Source organism: Scyliorhinus canicula, chromosome 4, assembly GCF_902713615.1.
Source record: "Scyliorhinus canicula chromosome 4, sScyCan1.1, whole genome shotgun sequence".
Lineage (NCBI taxonomy): Eukaryota > Metazoa > Chordata > Chondrichthyes > Carcharhiniformes > Scyliorhinidae > Scyliorhinus > Scyliorhinus canicula.
This window is the reverse complement of record NC_052149.1, coordinates 182,004,124-182,020,310: the sequence shown is the minus strand read 5'-3', so window position 1 is coordinate 182,020,310 and position 16,187 is coordinate 182,004,124. Positions and strand designations below refer to the sequence as shown.

Sequence of the window (16,187 nt, the reverse complement as noted above, 5' to 3'; positions counted from 1 at the left end):
ATTCATGTGAAGACTGCAATTAGCATCTAAACTTCATTCTTAGGTGGCATCCTCATGCTCACATGAGCTATGGATTAAACAAGCCTTCCAACTGGAACATCCAGCCACCCAGAAACTAATCCCTGACAATCTGGCCTTCATAACTAGTGACCTTAACCTTGAATACATTCATGTCATCTAACTTCACAGTGCTGCCTGAGGATGCGGGTTTATTCTCACTGCAGTCATCTTTTCCCATGTGTGAAGATCTTCAGGCCTCGTAAGGCAGGAAAACACCTCTTTGCAGAGTCCTCCTCTCTGCTCATGCAGCTTGTGCTCTCATGGGACACCAGGCAAGAACCTCACAGTCATGCTGACTCTATGGATTCAAATGCTCCCACTCACTTTCCTGTTGCCACTCTGGAAGGGCCATCCTCAGCATTTATATCATAAGCCCAACAAGGAGGACATCGGAAACGCTGCCCACACACCAGTCTCCAGGTAGCTTTAAACCGAGAGGCTTACAGCCATGAAGAGTCGCTAAGGCCTGCGAGCGACTCACCCCCCACCCCCCCCCCCCCCCCCCCCCCGAGAGGCTGAGACTGAACTACCCCCATCCCCACAACCCAGCCCTGAGCTGAACCTTTCTGGATCCTCTGCGTCCTCTCCACTGTCCCCTCTGCGACTGGCACCCTGGAAAATAATGGCTGAGCGTCACCCCCGATATTCCCTTCGCTGGTGAGATTGTCAGGTTCTTGTTTTTATTGTACATCATTGTAAATCATGCCAGCGTGACCGATGAATATTCAGTGAGTGGGGAAGTACGAGATGGCTCGCTAATTATATTACAATATATGAAATGAAAATCGCTTATTGTCACGAGTAGGCTTCAATGAAGTTACTGTGAAAAGCCCCTAGTCGCCACATTCCGGCGCCTGTCCGGGGAGGCTGGTACGGGAATCGAACCGTGCTGCTGGCCTGCTTGGTCTGCTTTAAAAGCCAGCGATTTAGCCGAGTGAGCTAAACCAGCCCCTTTTATATTAAAATGAGGTTCCCAGTCTTCTGCGATGGATTTCTCATCCCACCACCAAGTGTGGCCAGGATAATTGGAAAACGTGATCTCACTGGAGAGAATCGCAATTACCAATTCTCATCGAATATTCTGCCCATGTCGCCGTTCTCCTTGACAGCTAACGGGGGCTCAAAATCACCCACAATGTGGTTTCAAATACACCAACCATTCAGAATATTTTGTCTCTGGATTGATCGGAATTGAACCTAAACCAGATTAGAATTTCCTTGAAGCAAAGATTCACCATCAGTCCAGATCTCTGTCAATCAGATCTAAATCTGCAAGAACAGAGGATACTGCAAAAACTCAGCAGGACCAGCATCATCTGTAAGCAGAGAAAACAGAGTTATTATTTTGAGTCCTTTTGGCTCTTTGTCAGAACTGAAAAGAGGGAGAATGTGTTTGATATTCAAGTGTACCTAGAAGAGTGTAAATGTGATAACATCAGGCACACATCCCAACGTCATCTCGCACTCATGCGATATTTCAATCAGCTGACACAGGCGCGGATTAGCAGCACGCCAGCCAACAATGGAGCCAATTGAAGGGATTATCTGCCGTAATGCCAAAAAATATTATATTGCCCGTGCAATTTTTAGGTCTCGCACTGGCAAAATGGTCAGTGTTTTTCAACTTTTCGCAATCATGGACAGGAAGGTGGATGTGAGCCTCAATGTGAAGACCCTTTTCAGATTTGGGAAGCCCTCCTCTTCACGATCTGGGAGCCCCAGCCCTCCCTACTTCCCTGGCCTACCCCCAGATATTCAATCACCCCCCTCCTGACCTCCCAGGACACCCCAAACCACCCCCCCCCCCCCCCCCCCGGGAACCAGGAATTACCTTGGGAACAGTCCCCGGTCTTAGTTCCAGTTAGAGTGCTGCAGTACCTCTAGTGGCTATCCAGCACTGTGCCTGGAGACAGCTCTCCAAGACTCGACGTCCCACCGAGGACAGACAGAAGTCCCACCCACAGCCAATGAACGTTCAATTAAGCATTAAATGGCAGTGGGCTTCTGAGAGTTGGCGGCACAATTTCCTAAACATTGTACCTTTTGATTTTTTTCTCCTCAATTCTAGCATTTTTTCTCCGATACCAGTATCCTCAGTATTTTGCTTATTTTCGTATCTGAAATCCTCATGTCTGGACTAAATCAAGTTTTTATGCAACAATCTAATCTTCAAGTTCAAATTTTCTCATTGCCTTACCTTTCTCATGTTAGAATTATTAAAATAGTTACATGTTTAGAATTATTAAAATGGTAGTTAAGTTTATGCTTGGAATTTTCTTTAACTAACTCTGATAACCAAAACTAATCTGGGCTCCGAAGCCTTTAAAATATTTTGGAAATGAGAAATAAATGAGATAATGTTATCATTAAGCGATTATTTTCATTATTTTCATTAAACTAATTACTGGATTGTTGCAGGGTCGTTGCAATAATGAATTAGTGCATGGAACATGAAACTTTCAGCAACCAAGAAGGCTATGCAAAATACAAAAGGATAAGACATATCAAGGAAATTATTGTGATGGGAAGCTGCTGTCACCCAGTTCTATTTTTCCATTGTTTCCAGAGCCTTCACTGCCACGTATTGTCATTCACAATTTCCTCCCATTAAACATTGGAATGATTGAAACAACTACTTCCACCCTATCTCTCCATTCTCTCACTGCTAATTACAGCTCCTTAATTAGAGGTTGCAATTGAATCAGCATTTTATTGGACCTCACACATTATTCCGACTATCTTGCTTACTTCCACCTCTAAAGTCACCCATCCCAACCCTGTCTTCAACACATCTTCACGTCTGAAATGAGAGAAAGGAGAGTTTTGAACATCTTCTGAAAAAGTGCCAAAAGGACTCATAAAATTAACTTTGCTTTCTCCCCTTGACAGATTCTGCCAGACCAGCTGAATTTTTCTAGGATCCTCTGGTCTTGTTTCCGAATCCAGAATCCTCAGTATTTTGCTTAATTTTGTATCTGAAATCCTCATGTCTTTGGACTAAATCAAGTTTTATGCAACAATCTAATCTTCAAGTTCAAATTTTCTCATTGCCTTACCTTTCTCATCTCTATAACCTTCTCCAAGAACTCCATCACTTGTACATCCCCAACTCCATTCACTTCAGCATTCATGGCTGCATGTGCCTTCTGCTGTCTATGTTCTGATATCAGGAATCCACTCCAGGAATCAGGAGATGAGGTCCTCTCCTCAGCCTCCCTACCTTCTCTATAAAGCCTGACTTAAAATTACCTCTGTGACTCAGATTTCAGTCACCCCTTCTAAATAGCTGTTTCTCTCAGGCGATGTCCCTTCTTGTCTGAGGTTTAGTTTGTGGAGTACCTTGGGATGGGTTTTATAATATTAGATGCAGTATGAATGCAAGTTGTTATTTATAAATGATTGAATCATTATCACTCATTGAATGGGTCTCATAAACAATTGGCCTCGAATGACACATTATCTGCATTTTTATACAGGCTTCTTGAACTTGAACAAAGTGGTGATCTGGATGCGCTAAAGCAGAAGTGGTGGCCCAAGGTTGGGAAATGCGATTTGCAAAGTCATGTTAAAACACATGGAAAAGGAGGCCCTATGGATCTACAAAACTTCGCTGGAGCATTTGGTTTTCTTGCTTTGGGTGTAATTTTGGCTTTTATTGCTGCCATGGTAGAAACTTGGTGGAAAGGCGAAAAGAAAACAGACTCTCATCAAGAGGTAATATTTGAATTTCAGGTTTCTCAAAAGTCTAGCTTGTTAGCTACGGTAAATTCAAAATATTAAGCAATTGTTGACATGGTGCAATTTAATCTGATTTTCATTTTTTTCTTACTTAAATAGGGAACACTTATTAAGTATATCTTAATTTCAGCATATCTGAGGAGGCAGTTGTGGCCCCTTGATCTCTGTACTCTTAAAGAGGTCAAACAGTTACATATTAAGCAAACACTCTATACATTGAATTTATGATTCATCATGATTTTATTCACTAAACTTGCATCAAACACACAATGTATTCAAATTCTATGCTGTACAAATGATCACAATTTGCTCAAGACTTATAGCTTCAGATATCAGTAGATATTACCCCTTTGAATTGAATTGGTCAAATTGTTCTGATCGCTGAGCCTTCACTCAAGGTGCTGCGTGTGCGAGGTTGGTGCCATGGGTTGTCGCTAAAGAAATGTCTCCGATCTCTGATTCTTATACCTTTCTGACCTGTATCATAGACATGTCAAACTCATGTTCTGCTCCGAGATGCCGAATTACATCTTTCTTCTAACCATAGGCCCTTACTTCAGACATTGTGATCAGACAGCTGTCAGCTCAAGTTCCTGTTTTGCACACTTTCCTTAAATAGGTCTGATCAAAAGATCCTTTAATATGTCTCATCTCAAGTTGACCAAAAACATCCATAAATTATGCCTGTAATCGGTCATTTTAGCACAAACAGGGCCTTATCGCTATACAGTAACATCTTGACAATGTCACCATACTCGGAATCCAGAGGCTGTGCCTTGGCAGCTGGTGGAATTTAAATCTGATTAATGAAACTGGAATTAAAATCTAAGTCGATATTTTCCGAGCCACAGTCTTCCAAAGAATCGACGGGGAACACATCCCCACTGAGTCCAGCAGCCCTAATATCACATTACTCTCTAATGAGCTTTCATTGGCATTATGCAGGTTGTCCACCCCTCTCTCCAGGCACAGCACTGCAGTAGCTGGAAGCGGCATTATAGGCAGCTATTTGGCACCAAGCTCTGGCAACCAGAGAATAAGGTAAGTAGCAGTTGTCCCAGGGCAGGCAGGGTGGAAAAGCCGAGGGCGATCTACGATTGAGGGTAGGCACAGAAGGAGAGGAAGATAGGTCTGGTGGTCACTGGGCCTTTAGGGGAGGACTTTCCCAGTCAGAAGGAGCTTCTAATTGAGGCAAGCCCCGCCCTTCACCCCGAGATCCAACTCTCTTTATTTACACATTTCACCTCTTGAGCTGTCATCCACCCACCAACCTAAAAATTACGTTGGGTGGGAAATGGCCCTTATGTGGCCACTAAGTGGCCATTAATGACTCAGCTCCTGCCACATTACAACCTTGATCTAATGAAGGGAAAAATAGGTGAACTTGAGGTGAGGTTAGAGTGACCACCCCTTGCTATTAAGGCAAAATTTGAACAAGTGTGCCATCAAGGAGCCCTAACAAAACTAAAGTCAATGGGAATCAGGGGAAACTCTTCACTGGTTTGAGTCATACTTAGCACAAAGTAAGATGATTATAGTTGTTGGAAGTCAGTCATCTCAGTCACAAGACATAACTGCAGGAGTTCCTCCAGGTCCTCCCCAAGTATCTTTTGCTGCTTCATCAATGGCCTTCCCGCCATCATTAGGTCAGAAGTGGAGAGATTTGCAGATGATTGAACAATGCTCAGTATCATTTGCAACTCCTCAGGGACTGAAGCTTTCTGTGACCAAATGCAGAAAAACCTGGACAAAATTCAGGTTTCCTGATAACTAGCAAATAACATTTGCACCACACAAGTGCCAGGCTCCATCTCCAACTGGAGAAAATTCAACTATCTCCCCTTGACATTCAGTGGCATTACCATCTCTGAATTCCTACACTATCAACATCCTGGGTGTTACCATTGACCAGAAAGTGAATTGGACCAGCCATATAAATACTGTGGCTACAAGATTAGGTCAGAGCCTGGGAACCCTGCAGAAAATAGCTCACCTCCCGACACCTCAAAATGTTCACCACCTATGAGGCATGAGTGCGATCTATCCACCTGCCTGTTAATTGCAGCTCCAACACTCAAGATGCTCAACACTATTCAGGACAAAGCAGCCCATTTGGTTGTCAACCCATCCACCACCTTAAACGTTCACCTCCTACATCGCCTACGCACAGTGCGGCAAGTTTGTGTACCATCTACAAGATACACTGCACCATCTCACCCAGGCTCCTTCGACAGTACCTTTCAAAGCCATGACGTCTACAACCTAAATTTGACACGGGCAGCAGATGCATGTGAACATCACCTTCTGGAAGTTCCCTTCCGAGCCACACACCTTCCTGACTTGGAAATATATCATTATTCCTTCACTGTCGCTGGATCAAAATCCTGGAACTCCCTCCCGAACAGTGTTGTGGGTTTATCTGCACCACATGGACTGCAGTGATTGAAGAATTGTGGGAGAGCAAAATTAAATACAAGACTGAAATTCTGAATGTATTGAACTACATTAAATTATTTACTGACAATAATAGACTCCCTCATATTGCTGAGCATATTAATAACCACAAACTTCTTTATCAGTAATGTTAATGCATTTTAAATCTTACACTGACAATGAGTTGAAAGAGTTTGAAGATACAATAGGACTCTTTGCCCTTGTTTGCAGCACACCAAGGCAAAACTTCTCTAAAAGAATAAATAAAACTATGTAGAAATCAATGGAAAACTACCTCAACTACTATCACTATTAAGTGACTCAAGACTTTAATTTAACACCCCTCACCTTTTACTTCTTCAATGCCAACAACTTTTTAAACACTTGAGATTATATCATCATGTTATTTACACATATATAGAACAGTAAGACAGTCTCTTTAGAGGTGTTTGGCTCTTTGGAGATCATGGAAGTATCTTCCTGTTCACTTGTTGGTGGTACTTCTTGTGAAACTAACTCAGTATCTGTCTCTGATGGCACTGATGGTTCTGTAGTGACAGATTCACTCATTTCTGCAGTCGTAAATATCAGTTCTAATGTATCACTGTCCATACACTCTGATGTGAATATTTCTGGTGAAGACTCTGTACATTCACTTTGTGAAGTTCATAACTGGTCAGTGCGTTGACGCCAAATTCATTGAGCGTTGATTTGAACTGTGTAAGGTGTCAGACCTGTCTTGGCTAGAGTGATGAATGGTGTCCGTTGTTGACTTATGGTATAGTTTCTAACTAAACCAGGTTCTCCACAGTTAAAGACTCTTTGGGTTTTGCTCTCTTTCGCCACTTGTGTTTGATGCTATCACCCTGACAATTTCCGAAGTAGTGCCAAGAAGGCGAATTGCGCTCTCAATATCCTCTTGAATAGTAGCATCATTTGTGAGCTCTGCATTGTTGAATGCATGAAAGTGCGATATTTGAACGTGTTTGAACGTTGCAAAAAGCGTTCGGCCAACCCGCTGGTTGCTGAGTGATACAGAGCAGATTTAATGTGGCGGTTTCCAATTCTCTTCAAGTAATCTTTGAGTCCTGTTAATGGAAATTGAATCCCATCATCACTCACAAGCTGCTCCAACCTTACGAACCTTGCGAATACCTCAACTAGTCTCTCATTTGTCTATTCAATTGTAGTGGATTTCATGATTATGACTTCCAACCATTTTGAGTGTGCATCAACCATCACTAGGAACATATGCCCCTTAATTGGACAAGCATAGTCAACATGAATTCCTGCCATGGCTGTGTAGGTCAGTCCCATGGATGCAAAGGTTGCAGGGATGGAATAATCCATAATTTAGTGCAGGATTGGCATAGCCCTACCTTCTCTTCAATTTGGGCATTTATTCCCAGCCATCTGAATTAGATGCATGTCAACTCCTTCATCCTAACCACAGCAGGATGCCCTTCATGTAGCTGTTCAAGGATTCTGTTTCGTAGACGGGATGGCCGAACACCCCACAGTAGAGCTTCATTCTGCACTGTCAGCTTAAGACACCTAGTAATGTCGGGCTTGAGGTCTGGATTTGTTCAGTACACATTTGTTAAAGTGCCTTTTTGGATTATACCCATTACGTTCTCCATCACTGGATTGGTCCTTGTGTATCTTTGTACTTGAGATGAAGTTTCCAATATGTTTATCAAAATGGGAGAGATACAAAATGTTCATCAGATTCTTGTTTGGCTTCCTGATCTTGTTTGACTTGTAGCAGCAGTCTCGATAAAGTATCCTCATTTGTGTGTTGCTCTGACTTATAATACTGGATGTCATAATTGTGTGTCGATATGATCAAAAACTATCTTTGCATTTGACTCACTGCTAAAGAAGGAATACCCTAATATTGCCCAAAGATTATAGTTAAGGATTGATGGCCAGTCAAAAGTGTAAAATGAAATCCATAAAGGTAATGATGGAACTTCCTTATGTCGAAAATGATGCTCAAAACCTCTTTTTCTTATTCAGCATAGTTCAACTCAGTGCCGTTCATGTTCTAGAAGCAAATACTATTAGTCATTCCTCTCCTGAGAGAATTATGTGTGAGACAACCGCGCCAATCTCATAGGGTCATCCGCCGCAAGCAAGATGTGGCCTCGGTAATGGACCAATAACTCCAATTTCTTTAAAATGTCTTTGTCATTTTGATAAGCATTCTCTCATTCTTTGTTCCAGTTCCAAGCTTGTTTGACATAAAGCAAAGTGTGTAATGGCTTAAGCCTTGTTGCTAAGTTAGGAACAAATTTGCCATAATAATTGGGCAATCCTAACAATGACCTCGACTGCGTCACATTTTGTGGACATGGAGCTTCCACGTTCTCAGCCAATTTCATTGGTTCTTTATGTCAATAAGACCTAGATAGTTGATAGTAAACTTAAAGATTCAACTTTTCTTTCTTGACTCTAAGATTGTGATTTTGCAAATGTGCAAGAGTAGCTTCCAAATTCCTCACATGTTCTTCATCATTCAAACCTGTAATAAGAATGTCATCCAAGTAACATTGCACACCAGATAGCCCACTTAGACTTTGATCCATGGATCTCTGAAAAGAGCAGGTGCCAACATTATCCCAAGTGGAAGTCTCCAATAACAAAAAAGACCTTTATGTGTCACTATGCTAAGTAATGGTTGTGACTGCAGCTGCATTCATCTGTTTGTATATATAATGCTTGAGAAAGATTTATTTTGATAAATTTTGGTCTCCTGAGAGTCCAGCGAATAAATCTTTGATAAGCAGACGAGGATAACGGTCAGCAAGCTGTGGCCTCGGTAATGGACCAATAACTCCAATTTCTTTAAAACGTCTTTGCCATTTTGATAATACCCACAATACTGGGTGGATTGTGGTTTTGAAATCCCCACATATTCTTACTGAACCATTACTCTTTAGCACAGGAACAATTGGTGTTGCCCAATCACTGGTGGTAACAGGCTCAATGACTCCTGAATCAAGTCACCTCTCAAGTTTTTCTTCACTTTTGGCCGGATGGCATAGGGTAGGGTGTGCACATTAAGACACTGAGGCACATTGTCTGCCTTGATCTTAAGTTTTACCTTCATGCCAGTCATGGATCCAAGTGACTCATCAAATAATTTAGCATACTTATTCAGTGGTGGTGGTAGATTGTTTGTCGAATCAAGAAGTTGGTTCAAGATGGCCCAGTTGAGGTTCCTCTTCCTCAACCATGATCTATCAAACAATACTAGAAAGTTTCCTTGGACACTGTGGAGAGGCAACTTCACTTTTAGACCGTTAACTTCCACATTTACCTTGGTGCATCTCTTCAGTGGCACGACCTCTTCGGTGAATGTCCTTCGGACAACACCTCATGTTTGTAAAGGTAGGTGTTTTAGCTTCTGACTGTGTACTGTTTCAGGTATGAGTGATACTGCAACACCTGTGTCCACTTCCATCTTTCATAAACGTGACCAGCAGACTTCACTCTGTTTTTCTTGCTACACTTCTTTTGTGCTGATGAAGGTTGGCATGACCAACATGTGGCCCACTTTACCATAATTCTTGCATTTATTTTCCTTACTCCAACATTCTCCTGCTGAATGTCACACTTCAATACAATGATGCCATGACAGATTTTTTGCAGATTGGCTTTTAGCAGTCTCCATCTTATGAACTTTTGTTCAGACTCCTGTTGACTAAGCCTCTTTCACTGCAAGATCCATGGAAGTAGCGATTTCCACACCAGTTTTCAGAGTTAGTACACCTTCAGTCAACAATTTCTTTAGGATGACTTAATTTCTGAAAGCACAAACCCGTTTGTCTCAAAGTGTATCATCAAGTGTTTGACCAATTTACATTGTGTTGCTACAAATTGCAAAACACATTCCCCTTCCTCTTGTGTCCGACGATAGAAGTGGAATCTTTCAGCTAGCAGCAGCGGACAGGGAGAGAAATGTCCTTCCAAGATTGTCATTAACTCTTTGTTGGTCTTTTCTCAGCGTGGTTAGACGAAAAGCAATCATGTTGTTTCAGCATACAGATTTTCTTGTCTGATTTACTACAAGATACAATTGGAACCTTTCCTCAAAAGAAATCTATGTCTCATAATCCTCGTCAAACACATGCATGGTGACACTTTTTCCCGCCATTTTTCAAATCCCTGATCAGTGCTTCTTCAGCCTTCAGCTTTTTTCCCTTCCATTTATTCCCTGGAACTAAGCCATCTTCAAGCCCACAAGCAAATTAGTTCTTCCCTTGCCTGGACTATTGATTACCGAGCAATAGGTTGCAGAGTTAGCAGCCTTCTAGGTTCCCATTCCTGCAGCCCGTTTACAGTGCCACGTGCGCGGCCCCCGACAAACAGTAAGTTTGCGTGAAACTTCAAATCTTTTGTTTAAAAGATATGCTCCAGTAACTCACAGTTCTGTGCTGATTAATTATCAAAACCCTTATTCCGCACGAACAGCTGTCAGGATTGATCGATTGACTTGCCAATGCATCTCTATGTTCTGAATATTTTTTTTCACATCCACAAACTCATCAATGATTTTCAGCCCGAGTGTCGATTATAGTTTTTTTCAGACCTCCAAAACCGTTGATTTTTATGACCTGAATCGCCGATGATTATTTTTTTCTCAGGCACCAAATCTTCGTCAATGGTTTATTATGTTCCGAATCCTTATCAATGGTTTTTTTATGCTCGAATCCTCATCAATGTTTTTTTAGTGCCTGAATCCTCATCACCAGTTTCCTCTTCTGTTATACCTTTGATTTTGAGCAAAGAGAAAAAGAAGTAGAGGTGCCACACTTTACGTTCGTGAAAACATAGTGCGAGGTTTATGAGGAGATGTTGCTTCTACAGGGTAGGATGGTGAACTCCCCAAAAGCCTGCAAATCGTTCCACTGATGTCTCTGCATATCATGTGGCATTTCACCAGTCAATAGTGTTACTTGAATACATAACACTATATTACCTCAAATTTCCAGCATGTACACACAATATCTATTTGTTGTTGAAACAGTTTATTTGTTTCCTTATTATTGCTTCAATCAGTGTTACTTTGCTGAGATTTCTCCATCTAAAGTTGTATATTAGGGTTTGGTAAAGTACGCAAACTGTGGGAGTTAGCTCCCTCCCATACTCTCTCTTTCAAATAGAATCAGAAAGCAGTCATGCCCCATAATGACAAAGTAAGAAGCACTGTCCTTTTCCATTACTAGTTGACATTGAGTTCCAGATATTTTAAATTTTTCATTGATTATTCAAAATAACTTGTGTAATGATTTATTAATTCTTTATTTTTCCTTTTCTAAATGCAGGAGGACAATGAAATTGAAATTGATCAGATCCAGAAACAGACAGATGACCTCTCTAAAGTCGAGGAGAGTTCTCTTAAATTTTCACCATCGTTTGTAGACTTAAATTCTTTTGAACTATCAATGATGCCAGCTGGTGACAATCAGGATCAATATAGTGATTTCAGGAACACTCATTTGACCATGTCAACCTTCATACCTGACCAGATACGGAGGACAAGCACATGTAGCTTATCAGCTAAGACTTCTGCAGGATTGCCACTGAGTGGCACAGCTACTCATCAGCCTGCACAATATGTATGCACACCACGAAATGAGAGAGATTGCAGCAGTCCTTCTTCTTTCCTCTGATCCTAATTAAACTACAACCCTAAGAAATGTGAGTTTTTGAACATTGTAAGTTAACTTCTTTTAGAAGGATTTGTCACTTGTAGTTATAAGTTTTATTGGATCAATCTGATCACATTGTTCACGATAATATTATGAAAATTAACAATCACATGCATATTCTATTTACGCAATCTCATACAATTCCTAAAAAGTGGAACTTTAATATTGTTGTACTCATTTACATTTCCAATGTACGAATGTATAGACCTCTATCCCCAGGTTACTTATTTCCCCCCCACTCCCCTTTATTGTCCAGTACGTCCTACCTTGCCCGACCTTGCCCTATAAGCCATTCACAACTCACAAAGAGTGGACAGATGGCCTTCCTATAGCTCCAGCAATACCGCTGTAATCCTGACCATCAGGATACATTCAAGAGCAGGGGGAATAATGCCTGCTGGGGAAGTGCCTCATCTCCATCTCTATCTCATCTTTAGATATCAAGTAGACAATGAGAGTAAGCAGTGTCCACCAAACAAATTGAAATGCTGCATTAAGCTATTGGAAATTGTTGAAGCAGAAGTAAAGTCAAAGAAAATATGAACTGAAACAAATAAGGAGTTAAGAGAAGTTAGAAAGATGGCTGCCTTAATATCAGAACTAATTATTGCCCAATGGATTGGAGGTTATTGAGACAGTCACAGGGTTCTCTTTGTGGTATAGTGGGAAAGGTTTTGTGCAGATTTACATGTGCTGCTTAGTTACTTATGTCTAAATGAAATGCTTCAAACTAGAAAACGTACATTACATTGGCTCCATAACAATACAAATAATGCACTTTAGAGAAGATCATAAAAACAGTGTTGGATTTGTCAATTTTACAACAACAAATGAGTTATAATATAAATGGTATGACAATAAATTAGTTTCACTGTATTATGAGTAAAATAAAATTACAAAATTTACTGTTCATTATCCACTGGCAGTAGCTGATGAGGTGGTCATTTTTTAGTCCATATACTTTTTTGAGAATTTCTAGAAATATTTTCTAAGAAGCACAATTTAAAGTAATTGATTGATCTGGTTGCATAATTTGCAGGTTGAAATTCTGCACCTGTTTTTTAAAAAAACTTTCCAATATAGTACTTAATTGTTTTCAACCCATTTCGACAGACATGTAAGCAGCTCAATGTTGTGTGTCTGATGATAAAATTGTATGAGTTAGCTAGGGGGCAGCATGCTTCTGTGTAAGAGATGGAACAAATTGGTGTTTTGCAGAATCTGTCAGTTTATTCAGAAACTTGGGATATGATGTTACTTAAAATAATTTACTGTCAGTCTCCTTGTAAGTTTCAAATCATTTTTAACTATTTAATATTGATTTATCTGAAATGATCCAGCCTTCCCCTCCCCCCCATGTTGATGTATATCATGACCAATACAAAGATGATCACAGTGCAGCTAAAATTTACGTGATATGTAAAATCCCAAGGCTTGAATTATTGAGGTAATTCTAATTTTGTAAAAATGGTATAACAGTATTTGAAATTCTTGGTTATTGTTGTTTTTAATTGTTTTAGTGATAACTAAAAGTATTTATAACTTTCAAAGAAAATAATTTGTATGAGGTAACAATTGGCTACATCCTGCGCATAAACTTTCATGACCAGTTTGAAATTCTAAACAAGCAACATGTATTCTTCACTATAAGAAGGCAAAGTAGAATTACCCAGTGTTCAAGACCAGTAATTGTTTATTATTAGAAGTATAAATTTGATTTTAAATCACTTGCACCGTCCGACACAGTCACAATTTGGCCTGTTTGCAAAATGTGGCAGGAGGATGGAATGTTAGACATCCCAAGGAAGCTAAATTTAATCAGAGATGGAAACTCTACAAAAATAATCCAAGCAAAATAACAATAATAGAGAAAATAATGGCACTGAAGCACAACAAATTCTAAGGATCAAACGTTTTCCATCCTGGGGTTTTAAAAGTAACTGGTGAAAACATTTCAGATGTTCGAACCATAATTTTTCAAAGTTCTCTCAATTCAGAATTCATCTCTTTAGATTGGAAAATTGCACATGTCACTCCACTATTTAAAAAAGATGAGAGGAAAAGAGGCGAATTAAAGACCAGTTAGCCTCACATTATTTGTTGAGAAAATAGGGGGAGAAATATGTTTGTGTAGCACCATCGTGCAGACTTCCCTGGATGCCTTGGGGCATGTAATGCTTTGGGTTCTTGCCTGCATTGCCCAATGGCGTTCATCTTTGGCCCACAGTGCTGCTCATTCCCAGTGAATTGAGGTTTAAGTCTGCATAGTACAGCTCGAAGCAGCATTACAGAGTCAAATGTATCTGCTCCAGAGTGGACAATTAAGATTACAGTAATTAACGCTAAAGACTTTGCAAAATTCCTGGGGGTCAGAGAGAGCCAGCATAGATTCATAAAAGGTCATCTTTCCTTCCAAACCTGATTGAAGTTTTGAAGTAGTGGACGAGGGAAGGCCTATGGGTGTTGTTCATTTAGACTTCCAACACCATTTAATGAAGTCTCTCATAAGAGACATTTGACTAAAACTGATGGAAAATTGGGACATTTGCTAAGCAGCAGGAGACAGAGAGTAGGGTTGATGGTTATGGACTTTTTGGCAGGATCTGACAACTGGCATCTTACAGGGATCTGTGCTGGGGCTTCAATCATTCACCCATATCCAAGTTTGCCAATGACATAATGATGGTCGCATTTTAAGCAGTATAGATGGAAGCATAATATATTTTTTTCTTTATTCATTCATGGGCTGTTGGGCATCATTGGCTGGGCCAACATTTATTGTACATCCCTGAGGGCATTTAAGAGTCAAACGCATTTCTGTGGGTCTGGATTCACGTGTAGGACACGCAAGGATGACAGATTCCCTTCCCTAAAGGATATTAGTGAACAAGATGGGATTTTACGACAATGGACAATGGTTTCATGGTCATCATTGGGCTTTTAATTCCTGATTTGTAGTGAATTCAAATTCCACTGTCTGCTCTGGTGGGATTCAAACCCAGGTCCCCAGAGCATTACCCTTGGTCTCTGGATTACTAGTCCAGTGACAATACCACTATGCCACTGCCTCCCCTATTACAAAGAGATATTAAAAGTTTAAGTGAATGACTAAAAGTATGACAAATGAATTTCAATGTTGGCACATATGAGGTCATTCTTTTAATTTCATCCCTGGAGTCCAAATATAATTTTTTTAATTCTGCACTGCATTCAAGCCAAGCTTAATATGTCCTTCTTAAGAATCAATTCCCAGGACAGAATACATTACTCCAGGTGTGTATTAATCAGAACTTTGCATAGCTTTAATATACCTTCTAACCCCTGTCTGTAAAGCCCAGAATTACATTAGCCATTTTCATTCTATTCTGTACCCGTCGATCACATTTAATGATCTTTGTACTTGGGCTCTATGCCTCTTTGGACCGGCTCTGTTTCTAACTTTTCACTATTTCATATTTACTCTGTTCTATCAATTTTTAGATCCAAAGTGGACCTTGCACTTGTTGACATTGAAATCCATTTGTCGCGGTTTTACCTAATAACTTAAACTATTAATATCTCTTTGTAATGTTACACTTCCATCTATACTGCTTACAATGACACTTTGTATCATCAGCAACTTGGATATGTAATTCTCTATCCCATTACAAATGTCATTAATTCCCGTTTTTCTGGAGAGGTACAAACTCCCTGTTGGGGAATTGAACCCCGGTCTTGACAGGCGGGGATACTGACCACTATACTAACGAGGAACAGCCTACAAATGTCATTAATAAGCGCAGTGAATGACTGAGGCCCCAACACACAAACCTGCAATTTAGAACTTTAAGGGCTATCATGCTCAAAATATTAAAGATATTTTAGGAAACTGATGTTAGGGCCTCACGGTAGCATGGTGGTTAGCATCAATGCTTCACAGCTCCAGGGTCCCAGGTTCGATTCCCGGCTGGGTCACTGTCTGTGTGGAGTCTGCACGTCCTCCCCGTGTGTGCGTGGGTTTCCTCCGGGTGCTCCGGTTTCCTCCCACAGTCCAAAGATGTGCAGATTAGGTGGATTGGCCATGCTAAAATTGCCCGTAGTGTAAGGTTAATGGGGGGATTGTTGGGTTACGTGGGTTTAAGTAGGGTAATCATTGCTCGGCACAACATCGAGGGCCGAAGGGCCTGTTCTGTGCTGTACTGTTCTATCTATGATAGGCTAGATGTAGAGAAACTATTTCTACTGGTTATCGAGTCTAGG

At 40.6% G+C, this 16,187-nt stretch overlaps 1 protein-coding gene across 1 annotated transcript in view; it reads left to right on the top strand.

Annotated features, from left to right (window-relative positions):
- LOC119965205 (glutamate receptor ionotropic, delta-2-like) overlaps nt 1–15,926 on the top strand; it is a 591,162-nt gene extending 575,236 nt beyond the window's left edge. The window contains exons 15-16 of the mRNA XM_038795644.1: nt 3,537–3,774; nt 11,562–15,926. Of these exons, the coding sequence (XP_038651572.1) occupies nt 3,537–3,774; nt 11,562–11,909 (586 nt within the window). The 3' untranslated portion in view covers nt 11,910–15,926. The remainder of the gene's footprint in view (nt 1–3,536; nt 3,775–11,561) is intronic.
- Nucleotides 15,927–16,187: the final 261 nt, after the last annotated feature.